Raw genomic sequence first — 15,723 nt, 5'->3', positions numbered from 1 at the left:
TAAAGTATTTGTCAAATAAAAGCGGAATCCATTTGAAAGTCGATTCTTTGCGGTCCCCATTCCCCACCACCGCTCTGACCCGACCTCCCCTCCGCCTCTTGTTAAGACCTTTTTCGTTGGCCAACGATATCCACAAATTTGCTGTAATTCGAGTTTTATGCAGTACTCGACATGCAATTCTGTGTGCGCCATGCTCAGCGTGGTCGTCGTCTTTGGTTACAGCTCTCGGCTACCCAAGCCCCATTCTTCCTTCCTGCCTTCGCAGTCCCTGCATAGTCCTCAGTCAGCTGTCACACAGACATAACGAATGGGAGCTAAATGCTGCTCTCTTGGATATTTTTCCTAGCCATCAATATGCCAAGGTTCCTAAGTAGGTCGATGTGCGGTAGGACATGCAGAGACATGCCGAGGGGCGTGGGATAAAAAGGTGGCTGCTGCTTTCTGCTGCATGTTTATTGTTTAGAAATGGATCCCATACCCCCAAATGAACATGAAGCAAACGAGTGTGGACAGTAATGTCTCCTCTACACCACTCTTGGGGGCTAGTGACGAGAGATAGCATCCGAAGTCTAAACTTGTTCACTATAGGCAGCTCTCCGCACAAGTGTCACGGTAGTAAGCATCCAGCTCATGGACCCTATAGCTTTATTTTCATAATCAACTAACGCCAATCCTCCGGAATAGTGACACTGGTGATAGATGTCAGAATACTTTGAAAACAGGCACTCCGCGAGTGTGTTTGTTGGGTGAAGGAGCAGTGGACCAAAATCACAAATTAGCCGCTGCGATCCCCAAAAGTCAGCATACAACAGACCATTTTACATTCTTACTACGATATGCATATTCAACCAGGCTCCGTTTTTCGCATTAACAAAAGTTTTCCGATTTACTTTTTAATACACATTAATTGGGGCTCCCGTTTTCACATTCCGCAAGATTTATTCGTTTTCAAAAAGAAAACATTTCCGTTGACGAAATGAAAAGTAAACGGCATTTTATACAACGAAACAAACTTTAAATGAAAAAGGAAAAAAAAAAAAACCTATTGATGCTTAAACATAAACTTGATACCTATAACAGGGTAATTTAACTTTTGCTTTCTTTATAAATAATTTTATTTTAACCCAACCTCAAATTAGGCTCGGAAAAAATTGGCCAGGGCAACAACAATTTTCGTTTTGGTGCAAACAGCAAAAATATGTGAAAACTGGAGAATCAGCATCAATAGCCGAGTCGATTGAGCCCTGTCTGTCTGTCCGTCTGTCCGTCCGTCCGTCTGTCCGTCCGTCCGTCTGTCCGTCCCTATTAGCGCCTAGTGCTAGATCCTGTTAGATCTCACTATAAAACTTATATCTCAAAATTTCGCCTTACCCCATTCCGCCCCACAAAGGACGAAAATCTGTCGCATCCACAATATTGAGGATACGAGAAAACTAAAAACGCAGAGTCATACATAATAACCAGTGGTTACGCAGCGCCCGACGACACGTTCAGACTGATTTTCTGTCTCTCTCGCACGCACTCTTTGTCGTGTCGTTCAATATTAGCGGCCTCTGCCGGAGGAGAGCCATAACGACTAAGTATCGGGCAAAAATGTAGAGTTGCGGTCTCCGCAGCAACTCACAACGTTCGCCCTCGTTTATATTTTAAAATATACTTCTTGTAGTCTGGAACTTGAGTACGTCGCTCGATCCATAACTAAACTAAATCTTATTCTATACGCTCTCTGCAAGGAGAGTATATTGACATATGTGTTGGTACTAAGAGTTCTGCGCAGTGGGCTTAAAAAGCAATTACAGCAGTCTTGAGAACTAATAGTATATGTACAGTGATACCTGTGTGTACAGTGTTACTAGGGGATAGTACATGCTACAATATCAATGATTGTAGATGGTCATGGCGTATGGCTCAAAAGAATTGCTTTTCCGAAATGAAAAACTACTATCAAACCCTGGAGCTAAGGAGTTTGTACTCCCGAAATGACGAAGCAACGAGCAAACATATTTATGAGCCAAAAATATTTTCTAAAATCACTAACATTGAAGAGCTGCTCATTGAAACAATTTAGCAATTCTGCTGCCCTCTTCTGCCTATCAGCGCTGGAATACCACAATTTTGTGCACTGTTGCACTCATTGTAAACCAAGAGTATTTATCATTGAATGGTATTTATATTGATCGCATATTCACTTATTGCCACCACTAGGCCCTGTGCTTATCATACGTAAAAACAGCTGAGCACTTGTGATGTGCCACATTAGTGGGGAAATATGTTTAGGTTTATTATTTAATATATGTTATAATATATCCACCAATAATTTGTTGTCGCTACCTTGGCCTGCTCAACAAGCGGCCCAAGTCGTACTCCAGCGATCTTCTAGTGAATATTATTCTGAAGCAATCTGTTTTCGATGTCGGAGGTGGTGTTATAAATGAAGGAAGGTATACGAAGAGGAAGATCTTCTGGCAGTATCTAAGTAATAGACGATACGGAGGAGGATTGAAGAGAAGAACAAAAACCAAATACAAACCGACAGTAAAGTAAGTGAACTGTTGGCCTGATGTAATCTGTTCATGATGTCCGTGGTGGTTTTGCAGTTGAAGGAAGTTCAGACGCAGAAGAAGATCTTCTGGCGGTATCTAAGTAGTAGACGAGAACGAAAGATTCGAGGTAGGATTGAAGAGGAGAACAACAACCTAATACAAACCGATTGTAAAACATGGAAACTGTATATGTACATGGTATATGTATATGTATATGGTACAGTGGTAAACGGATAGTGTCGACACTGTGCTGCATAAAGGGTGGCGGGTGGCCGCCCCTTGCCATCTTCGTCGATTCTAGCACGGTTTCTTGCACTGCATCATACCTGCAGCACAGTATCCGGGAAACTGGACACACTTCAGGAAAAATTCAGCAATACCCTGGAATGGATTGTGATGTTGAATTTTCCAGTTATAGCAAGACTGCAGCTGTGGCTGTGCCTGGATGAACTCACTTCGCAGCAGTCACTGCATTGAGAGAACATATAAGACCAGATATAGAAGAAGGCCCCGAAAAAGGCCACAAAGAACGACAGCCAGAGCAAGACAATGAGCCAGAAAAGGAAATACAGGGGATTCTTCATTCTCAGTTTTGTGGATATATTTGCCTTTGGTTTTTGATTGTTTCGAATACTGAATTACTGAAATTCTGACACAAGTAATTTGTAACAGATCAAACAAGAGCTACTTGATTGGATAACTTGGAAAAATTTTTTATTTACATTTTATTTTAAAATATTGTAGCCTGGAAAAACTAATCTCGCTCTCGATTTTATTCCTTGTTTTTTCTCTTTCTTATTCTACGCGCTCTTTGCAAGGAGAGTAAATTTACATACACACAGTGGGCTTAAGAACTAATAGAATACATATACAGTGGTGTTAGGGGATAACACTTCCACAATCTTCAAATGTTTGACAATTCTTTTGTTTCTTCGATTGCCATAAGTGTCTGCTATATATTTCATTATAAATTCAATAATTCCTTACAGAATTTAGTAGCAGTTTAAGAAGTGCAAGAACAAAGGCTTGCCTTTAATAACCTTTTTGCTCTACAACTATTACATTTTTTTAGTGAAAAGCCCGAAATGGTTCGTGTCGTATATAGAACAGGATATGCCGTCGTGTCCAACTCAAGCAACTTCCACAGCTCCAACCTTAACCTAACAGAACGAAGGTCCCGCTTTGAAGACTGGTGCGTCTTACTGCATTTTGTGCTAAGAGGACTCCCCATTCCAGGTCCCATAAAACTCCATAAACTGGAGAATCAATCTCATTCCCCCGCCGATTAGCCATACCGTACTCGTAAATCCGTTCGAACATTATGTGCAACTGTCGCGCTGAGACATTAGCGATTAAATTTAATAATCCATGTGATGCTCGACCTATCCTGGCTTTAATGGGGACCGCGAACGTGCGTTTTCATTGCATAATCCTCCTCAGAGGGAGAAGGAGAAAGCGGAGGGCCATAACAGTCCCACCTCGCCACATTAAGTGCAATCAACAACATTTTCGGGGGAATTTTTATGGGAGCAAACCAACGAAGCGCATTAAATAAACGCCACGAGACGAATCTCGTTTAGTTTTACTCCAGCAGTTTTCCACCTAGCACCAGCACCCAGCACCCATCCCCCGAGCCCCCCTCCAGCTCCAATCGTGAGCAACGATATCTGGCAGAACAAGTCCGCTTCAGTTGTTGGTGCTGTGGCCGGCCAAGGGGTTAAGAAAATTTGTTGGGAAATGTTCGTCTTTGTTGGTTGTCGTCGTCGTCTGGCTTATCGTTGACAGCCACTGTCTGTCTGGGACAGTTCTAGTGCTAAATTATTGAAATTTGACAAGAGAACCCATGGCTGGAGGGGTCAGGCGGAGAGCAGTGATGGCTGCCGGCTGATGGCTGCTGGTCAAGTGGCTGCTGTTCACGGAGCCGGACCGGACAGTGTCCGAGGGGCCACTTCTCAAGTTTAACAAATCCAATTAATTAGCTTCTGACGTTGCGACACTCGAGGACTGAAATTAAAGCCAGGCATGTTGCAATTGCTGCTCAATTTGTCAAATATCGATTATTGATTGTAGCAGCCCGTTGCGGAATTGCGTCGCCTGTTCTATTATTAGCTCGTGACGAGGACGTCCGCCCATTCATATTGCTCGACGATGCCTTGATTGCTTGTAGGGGTTCTGTTTTGATGGAGCCTAAGGCCAAAGGTCGATTGAGGGGGTGAAATGATAAAAGGTTCAATTAAATTGGTCGGAGCTTAAGGTGTCCCAAGTTGTCTTCAGTGTCCCTTATACCAACCAGTTTCAACCCATGCTTGTATCTATTAGTCCGTATATCCTTCTCTAAATATATCAACTCCCTACGAAAATCGACTAGTCCAACTATAAACATATCTCCTCATGCACATTAATCGCCCCAAAGCTATCCAAATCTCCCCAACTGCATCCCACAGATGCGCATTCTGGTTAAACACTCATAACGGTCAGCTTAGTGTCGGCCATAGTCGACTTGCCTGCTTGTATCTGGCAGATGGACTCTCCCGCCACTGCCACTGCTCGTCTATGCGCATCCAAGAGATGGCTCTGATGTTTGCAAAAACTTTAAGCGGAAGAATTAATCAAAACAATGTTGCGGGGCAAAGTTTCCAGCCAAAGTGGCTAATGAAAAAGCACAGAGTTTCCAATTGTTTGGCTTTGGTGCATTTCGTATCTTTCAGCGCGAAATGAGTTGCTGCTTTTTATGGCCAATGCCGCCGTTTTATTGGAGACCCAAAACTATTTTCTGCAGTTAAAGTTGTAGGAAATAACTGAAACTGTGGCTCAAACTGAAACTGAAATCAGACGCTCCTCTCATACATATGCAAATGCAGCTGTCTGTCTGTCTATCTGTCTTCCTGTCCGTCTGTATCTGTGTTTGTTTGTTGGATTTTGCGTTGAATGAAAGCCGAGCCGTGCTGGAAAATTGAAAAAGAAAATTGAAAGAGCCAAACACAACAATACGAGTCGAGTAGCAATCTGTAGCCAAGGGCTGGCTGATTGGAAGGATAATACAAAAGGATAACTGCCCATTCGGCAACAGAGGCGCTCCAACTACATAATTGCGCAAGAGAAATTCTTTGGTGAGAGTGAGAAATAACATCAGGGTTAACAGAAAGCAGAAAAAAAAGAACAGCAAACAACAAAAAAAACAAAGGTTTGCATCAACATCAGGTTCTACCGAGATTTGAACTCGGATCGCTGGATTCAGAGTCCAAAGTGCTAACCATTACACCATAGAACCAGTTGACTAGCGTCCAGAAAATGGCCCAAAAGACAGCTTGTCGGTGTGTGTGTGCGTGAGAAAGCCAAAGAGAAAGGCATGCTCGCTCGGGCTAAAAATAGAACGATTAACAATAAATATGTATCTACATACATATGTGTGTATGCTCTCCAGTGTGCGTGCGTTTTCTTTGGTACATTTCAGAAAATGTTCGAATATTTTGATTACTATTTATTCAGTATGGAATTTAAATTAAATCAAATTTTATCTAAATGGTATTCAATACAATTAATTTAATATATCATAAAATGTTGCACTTATTTTGTGAGAATAAGCTGGTTATTTAATTAAATCTTACATATGTGTAGTACTGTAAAAAAACCATTAAGAATTGTTCTATTTATGAGCATTACCTATCTTTAATCTGAGTTTAATTATTATTTTATATTATACAAATTTTCTATTACATTACAAACAAAATAAAAAATATATTGCATATCTACTCGCAGTTTATAAAATCTACGAAACATGCAAAAGTTTCTGAAATTCTCGCGAGATTTAAGTACTCTTCATTCCGGCCAAGCCATCCCCATAATTATTGCCATTTCAGCTGCCATTATCAACGCAATGACTGCACTGCATTCGAATAGCCAAATATTAGCCCTGGCCCATTCTTCTGGGATTTCTTTGGAGATTCTTTGTTTGGCTCTCTGGGGGCGTGACGTGTCAATTAAATGCAGCTCTGCTCACTTTCATTCGTCTGACTGTGTCTCTCACTTTGTGTTTGTGTCGCACAATTAAACTGAGCTAATTAGCCAAACACTTGTTATCCTTGCCCCCTCGTTGTCCTCCCCCCGACCCAGAGAGACTTGTTGGAATGCCAGGACACGTTCATTGCTTTGCTTACCTCCAGTTTAGATGGGTTTAATCGTTTATTTTTATACTTACCGGTGGAGTACAAGTATACAATTATACGTACATACTAACGTACCTACATACATATATGTTTGTACATATATACTCATTCTCCTACCGACATTATTATCACATCATTTGCATGCGTTTAGTGGGGGTCGTCGGTTGGTGGCAAATAAGTGGAACTTTGTGCAGCTCAGGCGAACGTAATTCGATGCCAACTTTGACGATGACAATCTCATTAACATGGCATCGAAATCAGAGCATCCCAGCAGGGTAATGGTGTCATATAAATTGGAATAAAATCCAACAGACAATGCAATGATAGATGCTCGCTTTATGTTCGATTCCTGTCTGCTGACAATATGAAAAACATTTGCAGGCGAATTGCATTTGGCCATTTGCGGAGCTCGAATCTCTGGCTTTGGATTCAGATTCGAGCATGTAGATAGATTCACGATACAGTAATTTTACATCTGCTTGTGTCACTTACATGTCGAGAAGCAGAAGCTTTTGGATTTCATTTGAAAGCTTTCACGTGGTTGCAATCTTCGCTTCGGAATTTGTGATTAGCTTTTACAGTCTGAATGAAATGTATTCGTCTTTGAAATGAACAGAAATAGAATATCTTAAATGGTTTTGCTAATTCATAGACTTATTTTAACTAGACTAAGCCTACTTATACTATCACTAACTTTGATAATTGGAGGCTGGGTGAATATTGCTATTACGACGTAGTAGTGACGTAACAGAATGCAGGCTTTAAAATTGTGTTTCCGCTTATCTCTTTTTGCGTATACATATGTACATATATAAGCGAGCCAGCATTTTTTTCAATCACCAGGGGAGGGGATGCGACTAAGCACTGCGCGATTTGGAATGGAATCTGGAAGTAGGTCGACCAATAGGTGAAAGCCTGATCTCGGTACCACGGGAATCTGTGGACACGCTTTAGCTGGCTGATAAGAGAAAATATGTAGCAGCGACCACATAGAGGAATTCACATCATTATTCCCAACGTTCGTTTTGGGAATGTTTTAAAAATAATTCATAAATACTATCGCCCAAGCAATTACGGCCCATTGCGTGAGCATGTTTATAGATAAGGCTGCACTCAAGAGTCAATTTTTCAGATAATCTATGGGAGTACGCTCCCGTTAATCGAATGGACTTATATGTATTATTTGGAACTGCATTTTGCGATTAGCTGGAATTGATTTGTGTGCAGATAATCGGAACAGCTATGGACATTTTAATCGCAGAGATCATGGCAAATTGTGATTTATTCGAAACATGGACTATCTTATCTAATCGGACCTTCGAAGATACGCTGCCGCCAATCGAATGGGATAATCGTTGTATTCCATGGCGGGCACGGGCCCGAACACATTCTTGAATCGCGGTTGAACCCATGGACATGCGGAACTGTGTGCATACATCTGCGGCATAAATTTTAAAAGAAATTGCCGAACTATATACAGTAAGCATTTTTCTTGGCCTTGTGGTCAAGTGTTCGATGTTTATCAGATCATAAAGTGTTGGCAACTTGTACTTAGATAAGCGGCGAAAAAGCCCAAAACTGCTAGCCAGAAGAAATAAGAAATAAACGATTGGCAACAGCGCAAATCGGCTGGAGAATAGCCAACATTTTTGTCTACTTTAAGGGAATGATAGGACTTATCAATCCCCAAAATATTTCCATAATATCTGGATAGTATTTGTGAATCATATGGCTATTATCATTCCATTGTTCATAGAAATTCTGCTTACTTTTCGACCACCAGGTGTCCTGAACAACTTTTCTTATTTGCTGTTTTAATTTAATTAATTTCCATAAATAAATGATATTTATTTTTATTGATTTGTGCTTCCCGGCATATCGTTTATCTCTTTTTACTCCACCTATAACGCTGGGCTTGGATGAATATTTAATCAGACGCCATTTGTTCGTATACTTGCTCGGAGTCATATTTTACTTTTGACAGTGAATCTTTGAGTAGTAGTCCTCCAAAGGATCTCAAGCTAGTCCCGCATATCCCGCGTAATTAATTATACAAATTTAAAATGGTCGCAACGGTAAGTGTTAATCAGCATTTGTTTTAGCTGATAATATAGTTTGTCTCAAGGTCTCGGCTGTGAGTAACAATCGAAACGCTTGATCAAACGCGTGCATTCACCAGATCGAAATCGCACTAACACTCACCATAGAAGCTTGTAGTTTGAGACGTTATCAGTATATTCGTTGCAAAATTAAACTGATTTTTCTAATGATTCAGATGCCAATCAGATTCAATCTTTTCCTGCCTTTGGAACATGAACAATGGTGCATATTTATTTTGATTTTTGTGTCCGCTTGATGCACACCTTAAACATTCCCTAGGTCCTTGGAGTTCACTTGAATAAAACAATAATCTCTCGAAATGCTTGTAAATCCATTTTGATCCTAATAATAACCATTTATGGGAAATATACTGAGACTTTGCCCTGAATTATTATCTGATTCTACTACAAATTTTTGAAAATTCTCTTCAGAAAATCCCTATATACAAATACAAAGATTAATTTCAATATATTTTACATATATAAAGAGCATATGTACATATCTATTTCATCTATATTAGTCAAAATATTAATTTTTTTCCAAAATAAAATAGAATATGTTGTAGCAAAAATATCATTCGAAGATGTATTGTTATTATACGTATGTACATGATGTACTTTATATGTATTTAAGAACAAATTTATCAACAATCCTTATAAATACTCGTACATACATATGTGCTTGTATATATACACAGAAAATATGAATATGGCAACCCCCGTCCATTGCATTGATGCGATAATACCTTTTACTGCCACTTCCCCCCACTGCACTCCCGCATCCGTTTCAGGACGCCCGACCCAATCCCAATAGCAGGCACTGCCACAAATAATGCCGGTACCGATCCCCTCCTCACGGCTCCCACTGATAAGAGCCCATACAGTTATTTCAGTGTCAAGCAAAGAGCAAATATTTTGTTGTAGCGGAGCGTGCGTAACATCGCTTGGGTTCTAATCCGACGCATGGGTGCGAGCGAGCGCGGGGATCGAGTTCTGGCTGATAAGAGCGACCCAGCGCGAGCAGGTAGCAGCCCCCATATCGACATCGACTTCGACATTGACTCTCTAACATCGGCGTCGACGTTGAACCAGAAGCGGCAACTTTTCTATAGCATCAGATCCTGAACGGCGTTCATTTCTCGCTTTGCCTTCGCTGTCTGCGGTCGTGTGTGCTGTCTCTCGCGTCTCAAAAAAGAGTGTGAGAATCGAAAGCGTTTTTGCGTGCTTCGAGAATTCCGAAAGAATCAATATTATAGACTTCAAAAAACCACAAAAGTGAATTATGTAAGTTGACCAACTCAAAAGCGAATGAAATATTGAACTTGAGTGCGTGACTTCCTCGTAACACGTGCGAGAGATCCGATCCGTGGTGTTTGTTAGTTTTGCCTCCATCGTAGCCTTGCCAACATTTGTTTCGTCTAATTCTGTTTAGTGGGTCAGTGCACTGCTGGCGAGAGTTCATTGTCACCTCGGAGAAGATCGCTCTCCGATATCGTCCATATCCTCCATTCCCCACTTCGCTCGCCCTCTCTTTCAGCCCATTGCTTTGATCGAGCCTCCTTTACATCAGACGACGGAACTCTTTCCCTGGTCTCTAGTTTCGGATACCCTACGTTTATTCCTTTTGCACCAGGGTATATTTAGAGTATTGGCCGACTATAAATAGTCTTGGCTGCATATACAATATTAATACATATCATCAATATCGATTGGCAATATTCGTCTCATTGTCGCATTGTTTTTCTCGCTTCTATTGGGATGTAAACGCTTTAGAGGGTATCCTACGTACCACAACGGCCAGAACATCTTGTTGTTCCTCTTTGCGCCTACCTCTCATTCTCGTTCCACGCTTTCGGAATGTCTTCGAGTTGTGCGTTGTCATTGGTGGTGGGAATCGAAGAACGGAATAGTTGCCAAATATTTTTAGATGCTGGCCTATTATCAGTTTTGTTTTCATACGCAGTTTCTTGCTCTTCTCTTACATTTGTCGCTCTCCCCGGCGAAACACTCGCTGCGGGAAACATTCTCAATCACAAATGCGTAATTCTGCTTGAGGCTCAAACATTCGCACATAACAATCGCCTGGCGACAAAGGTTTCGACGTTCCCCTTATCGGAAAGCTGGTTTCCCCTACATACTCGTATTTGTAGTTCTTACAGTTGCTGTAGGCTGCGGTTAAAAATGTTCTATAAAATATGTATTATTTCTTATGTACCGACAAACAAACATGCCTTGCCCGCGTGCCACTTTCATTACTATTCATTTTTATGATTTGCGAGTCAACTGCCATAATCTCAGGGCATGGAGCACCTAACCTAAGCAGGTTTTCCATCATATGGGCCAAAAACAGAAGAGACACTTCCATTAGCCTGATAGTAGAGTGCCTTTGGGGCATTTAACTTGCAATAATTTTAACTGCCAATCATTCAATGTGTGGAATGTGTACTTCGAAGCCCGCCAATCAATCTTAAATAATCGCAGGCGGAACTCGGTAAAAACCTTATAAAATATAGCCAATAATAATGGGGTTTTCACTCATCGGAAATTCATATGTATTCGTACTATGTCTATGCCTATGAATGCGCTGACCCTTTGGACTCTCCTGATTGCCGAGTCAGCTGTTTTAGCTCTTTCATTCTGGACTGAATTCTTCATTAGCGTGTTATTTATTTTGGGTCTTATCTCCCCTTAGTTTTTCGTATGCACCGCTAACTGGCCAACATTTATTGATTAATAAAGGAAAAACAAAACCTGGAAATAGACTTGTAGGTGGTTTTGGTATGCTTTGCAGATACCACCAATTACGAGTCTTGGCCTTTGTACCGGGCCAAATAAAACCCATTGAAAAAAACTTACCACTGTCGGGGCCAATGCCTTCGTGCCAGCATATTCCGATTTGATAACTCTCAACGAGATAAGTGGTGTGCATAATAGCCGAAATTCTGTAAGATTGAAGCGATTGTGTGAAAGCGTTTCCTTTGATATTTAATACGAGTATTCCTTCATCGAGCAGTAACTCATAATCAATTCGCAATACCAGTTTTAACATTCAAATATGTACATAAATATACATATGTATGACACGTTAAAGTTTTGATATGAGTACCACCCCATAATCAGGTGTTAAGTTATATTATTCGAGCGAACGATAAGAGGCTTCATATGAAACGGAAGCCTTGACATTGGCCAACCCAAAGAACAGCTCGAGTGGTGGTCTTATCGGGGATGGAAGAAAAGGCAAAGAACATGTGTGTACATTCGCACTTTAGTCATAGATCGTATGATTTCTCGAGCCGCCGCTCCATTTCCACCCACCTGCAAGTCAATTTGCTTAAAACTAAATTAACCGCGCAGGTGAAAGTGAAAAACTAATCTCGCCTTTGCTTAACTCAAACTCGATTTCAGACCGCCAACGTCATGTCCGCCAACGAAGCGCTCTTTAATCGTCCCGGCCCCAATCGCCTGAGGCAGGCGGAGGTCTATCGCACCACCAATCCGAAGGATGCTGTGAAGATACGCATGCAGAAGGAGGGAATTGGCGCCGAGGAGCCCATCTCCATTCCCGGCCTGCTCAAGCGTACGGTCAACAACTTCCCCGACTACCCCGCCCTGCGCACCAAGACCGGAAAGACTGGCTATCAGACAGTCACCTACAAGTGAGTACAGTACGGAGGACGCTGGCTGGCTAATCCGATTCCGAATTTTTGCAATTTACTTACCTCCGCTAATTGCATTACCACGCCACGCCATCCCCCACCCAGACAATATGAGGAGAAGGTGCACCAGGTGGCCAAGGCGTTCATTAAGATCGGCCTGGAGGAGCACCACTCGGTGGGAGTGCTGGCCTTCAACTGCGCCGAGTGGTTCTACTCGGCGATGGGCGCCATCCACGCCCGTGGCATCATCGCCGGCATCTACACCACGAACTCCGCCGACGCAGTGCTCCACGTGCTGGAGAACTCCCAGGCCCAGATCGTGGTCGTTGACGATTCCAAGCAGATGGACAAGATTCACTCCATCCGTGATAAGTTGCCCCACCTCAAGGCGGCCATACAGATCCAGGAGCCCTACGCGCCGTACCTCAAGAAGGAGGATGGCTACTATCGGGTGAGTGGGGCTTACTATACTTACTGTAATTCGATTTAATTAATGGCTCTACCCTCCTCTCGTTCCAGTGGTCGGAAATTGAGTCGATGAACGTGAGCGACGTGGAGGATCAGTACAAGACCCGCTTGGAGAACATTGCGATCAACGAGTGCTGCTGTCTGGTTTACACCTCCGGCACCGTCGGTATGCCCAAAGGCGTGATGCTATCCCACGACAACATCAGCTTCGACACCCGGGGCATCGCCAAGTCGATGGAGCGCGTTGTGGCCGGCTCGGAGTCGATTGTCTCCTATCTGCCCCTCTCCCACGTGGCTGCCCAGACGGTGGACATCTACACGTGCGCCTCGATCGCCGGCTGCATTTGGTTCGCGGACAAGGACGCGCTGAAGGGCACTCTGGTAAAGACGCTGCAGGATGCAAGGCCCACGCGGTTCATGGGCGTTCCGCGCGTCTACGAGAAGTTCCAGGAGCGCATGGTGGCCGTGGCCAGCTCCAGCGGTAGCTTCAAGAAGATGATCGCCGGCTGGGCCAAGGGCATCACTCTGAAGCACTACATGGCGAGTCAAGGGTAAGTATTCCCCAAACCGTACGAAACGGCGGCCACCAAATACTTCAACTTCTACTTTGTGTGCCCATAAATTATGCAAAAAGGATGCACAGTTAAAGTGGCTGCAGCGCCGACCCGACCCTTTCCTATCCTCCACTTATAAACTCCATTCCATGCCTGCATTTTTCATGCCCCAGCCTCCTGGCCAGCCAGCTCAAGGGCCGAGGAGCAGAGTGTTCTGGCTGCCCGGGAAGACGTGTTTCGGTCCTGCTAAATTATGCAAGCCGAGCGCCAACGCTCTGTGCCTGGGCCGTGCACTGGTTTAAGCGAGAATCACTGGCAACAACATTACTCATACGTCTCGTGCAGCACGCGGGCACGGCTCCCTCCTGTTGCCGGCAATCGCCAGGACATGCCATGCGGGCACGTCCTCGAAAGCGGGGACAGAGCGGGATTCACTGTAACCGTCACCGTCACCAGCAACCAGCCACCAGCAGATATTTTGGCCATCGTGAGAAGCTTCCACCTGAAAATACTTGGGCAGTGATTGGAGCATTAGGAAACCCATCAGGCCCTGTAAGAGCAAAGGAACATCCGCAACGAGAATGAAGGCTTTCTAAGCAACAGCTCAAATATATATTTTCCTAATAGTTTTTCTGTCTATAAAGAGGAGGAGGCTTCTATTAAAAATTCAAAAGCCGACTGTAGGAGTATGAAGAAGGCTGTTAAACATGACCCTGCCCGACCCCTCTTAGCTCACTTTTGTATTGGTGGCAGCCTCGAAAAACTCATCAGCAAACAATACTAATTAAAGTTTTTTTCAACGTTCTTGCAGTAAGAGCTCCGGAGGCTTCCGCTACAAGATTGCCAAGTCGCTCATTATGTCCAAGGTGAAGCAGGCCCTGGGTTTCGATCGGGTGATTACCCTGGTCAGTGCCGCGGCCCCCATGTCGCCGGAGACGAAGAAGTACTTCCTCAGTCTCGATCTGAAGATCCTTGATGCCTTTGGCATGTCTGAGACAGCCGGTTGCCACACCATTTGCCTTCCCGACTCGCTCTCTCTGAACTCCATTGGCAAGACCCTGCCCGGCTGCGAGTCGAAGTTCATCAACAAGGACAGCAACGGCCATGGCGAGCTGTGCATCCGCGGACGCCACGTGTTCATGGGATACATTGACAACAAGGAGAAAACTGAGGAATCGCTGGACGATGACTGCTGGCTGCACTCTGGAGATTTGGGCTTTGTTGACGATAGGGGCTACGTCAGCTTAACTGGCCGCTCTAAGGAGATCATCATTACGGCTGGCGGCGAGAACATTCCGCCCGTTCACATCGAGAACATGATCAAGAAGGAGCTCGATGGCATCTCCAATGCCTTCCTGGTGGGAGAGCAGCGCAAGTATCTGACAGTTCTGGTCACTATTAAGGTGGGTTCATCGTAAGAATTTGCTGAATGTACTGCATACTGACTCCTTCTTTCCTTCAGACCGAAATGGACAAGGATTCTGGCGAACCTTTGGACGAGTTGAGCCACGAGTCTTCTGTGTGGGTGAAGTCGCTGGGAGTGGAGCACAAAACGGTCTCGGACATCCTCAAGGCCGGCCCCTGCCCCAAGGTGTGGAAGTCCATCGAGGATGGCATCAAGCGAGCCAACAAAGTCTCCATCTCTAATGCCCAAAAGGTCCAGAAATTCAGCATTTTACCGCATGACTTCTCCATACCCACCGGCGAGCTGGGACCCACACTGAAGGTCAAGCGCAACGTGGTGTCCAAGATGTATGCCGATGAGATCGAGAAACTCTATGCATAGACCATTAATCCCAATCCCAAGGAACACACTGAAAAACAAAGAAATAGAGAGCTATGAAAGAGCGGAACCTGAGCTTTAATGTGAAATTGAATTTAACGGACTTTCAAGCCAATAGAGTGCCACTTTATATAGATAGGATATAGGCTGATGTTAACTGTTGGATATTATACTTAACCTACACACGCGCTCTAGAAGAATGCAGTTGGGACCACTACTCGTATTCCTGCTGTCCTGGGCTCTAGCTTTCCGCCAACTGGATCCACAGATCTTCTATTTAGTACCTAAGTTTTAAATTTGTATATGCTAAATTGTTTTACCTACTGAAACGCAATGAATTGATTATTGTCTGAAGTGCCACAATAAATTTATATAGATATGTACGTATGTAACTCTTGCTTTGGCAATCAGCATATCGCACTTAAAGGATGGATAAGGTTCCAAAGCTGAGGAA

At 43.5% G+C, this 15,723-nt stretch overlaps 1 protein-coding gene, 1 long non-coding RNA gene and 1 other non-coding gene across 3 annotated transcripts; 1 reads left to right on the top strand and 2 right to left on the bottom strand.

Moving 5' to 3' along the window:
• Positions 1 to 2,273: 2,273 nt before the first annotated feature.
• LOC108162222 lies at positions 2,274 to 3,220 on the bottom strand. The gene is made up of 4 exons (XR_001775560.2): positions 2,999 to 3,220; positions 2,708 to 2,924; positions 2,531 to 2,639; positions 2,274 to 2,472 (listed from the first exon to the last, which is right to left on the bottom strand). It is a non-coding gene; the product is annotated as an uncharacterized LOC108162222 (long non-coding RNA).
• Positions 3,221 to 5,742: 2,522 nt separating this feature from the next.
• Trnaq-cug lies at positions 5,743 to 5,814 on the bottom strand. Its single transcript has one exon. It is a non-coding gene; the product is annotated as a tRNA-Gln (tRNA).
• A 4,115-nt stretch (positions 5,815 to 9,929) lies between these two features.
• On the top strand, positions 9,930 to 15,661 carry LOC108162215 (very long-chain-fatty-acid--CoA ligase bubblegum). Its single transcript, XM_017296833.2, has 6 exons — positions 9,930 to 10,092; positions 12,214 to 12,464; positions 12,570 to 12,915; positions 12,984 to 13,483; positions 14,298 to 14,889; positions 14,949 to 15,661. The coding sequence occupies exons 2-6, from the start codon at positions 12,226 to 12,228 to the stop codon at positions 15,270 to 15,272; spliced, it is 2,001 nt and encodes a 666-aa protein (XP_017152322.2). The 5' UTR covers positions 9,930 to 10,092; positions 12,214 to 12,225; the 3' UTR covers positions 15,273 to 15,661.
• Positions 15,662 to 15,723: the final 62 nt, after the last annotated feature.

This window comes from Drosophila miranda, chromosome 4, assembly GCF_003369915.1.
Source record: "Drosophila miranda strain MSH22 chromosome 4, D.miranda_PacBio2.1, whole genome shotgun sequence".
Lineage (NCBI taxonomy): Eukaryota > Metazoa > Arthropoda > Insecta > Diptera > Drosophilidae > Drosophila > Drosophila miranda.
Note: the sequence above shows the minus strand (reverse complement) of the source record. Positions and strands in the feature narration are given on the sequence as shown.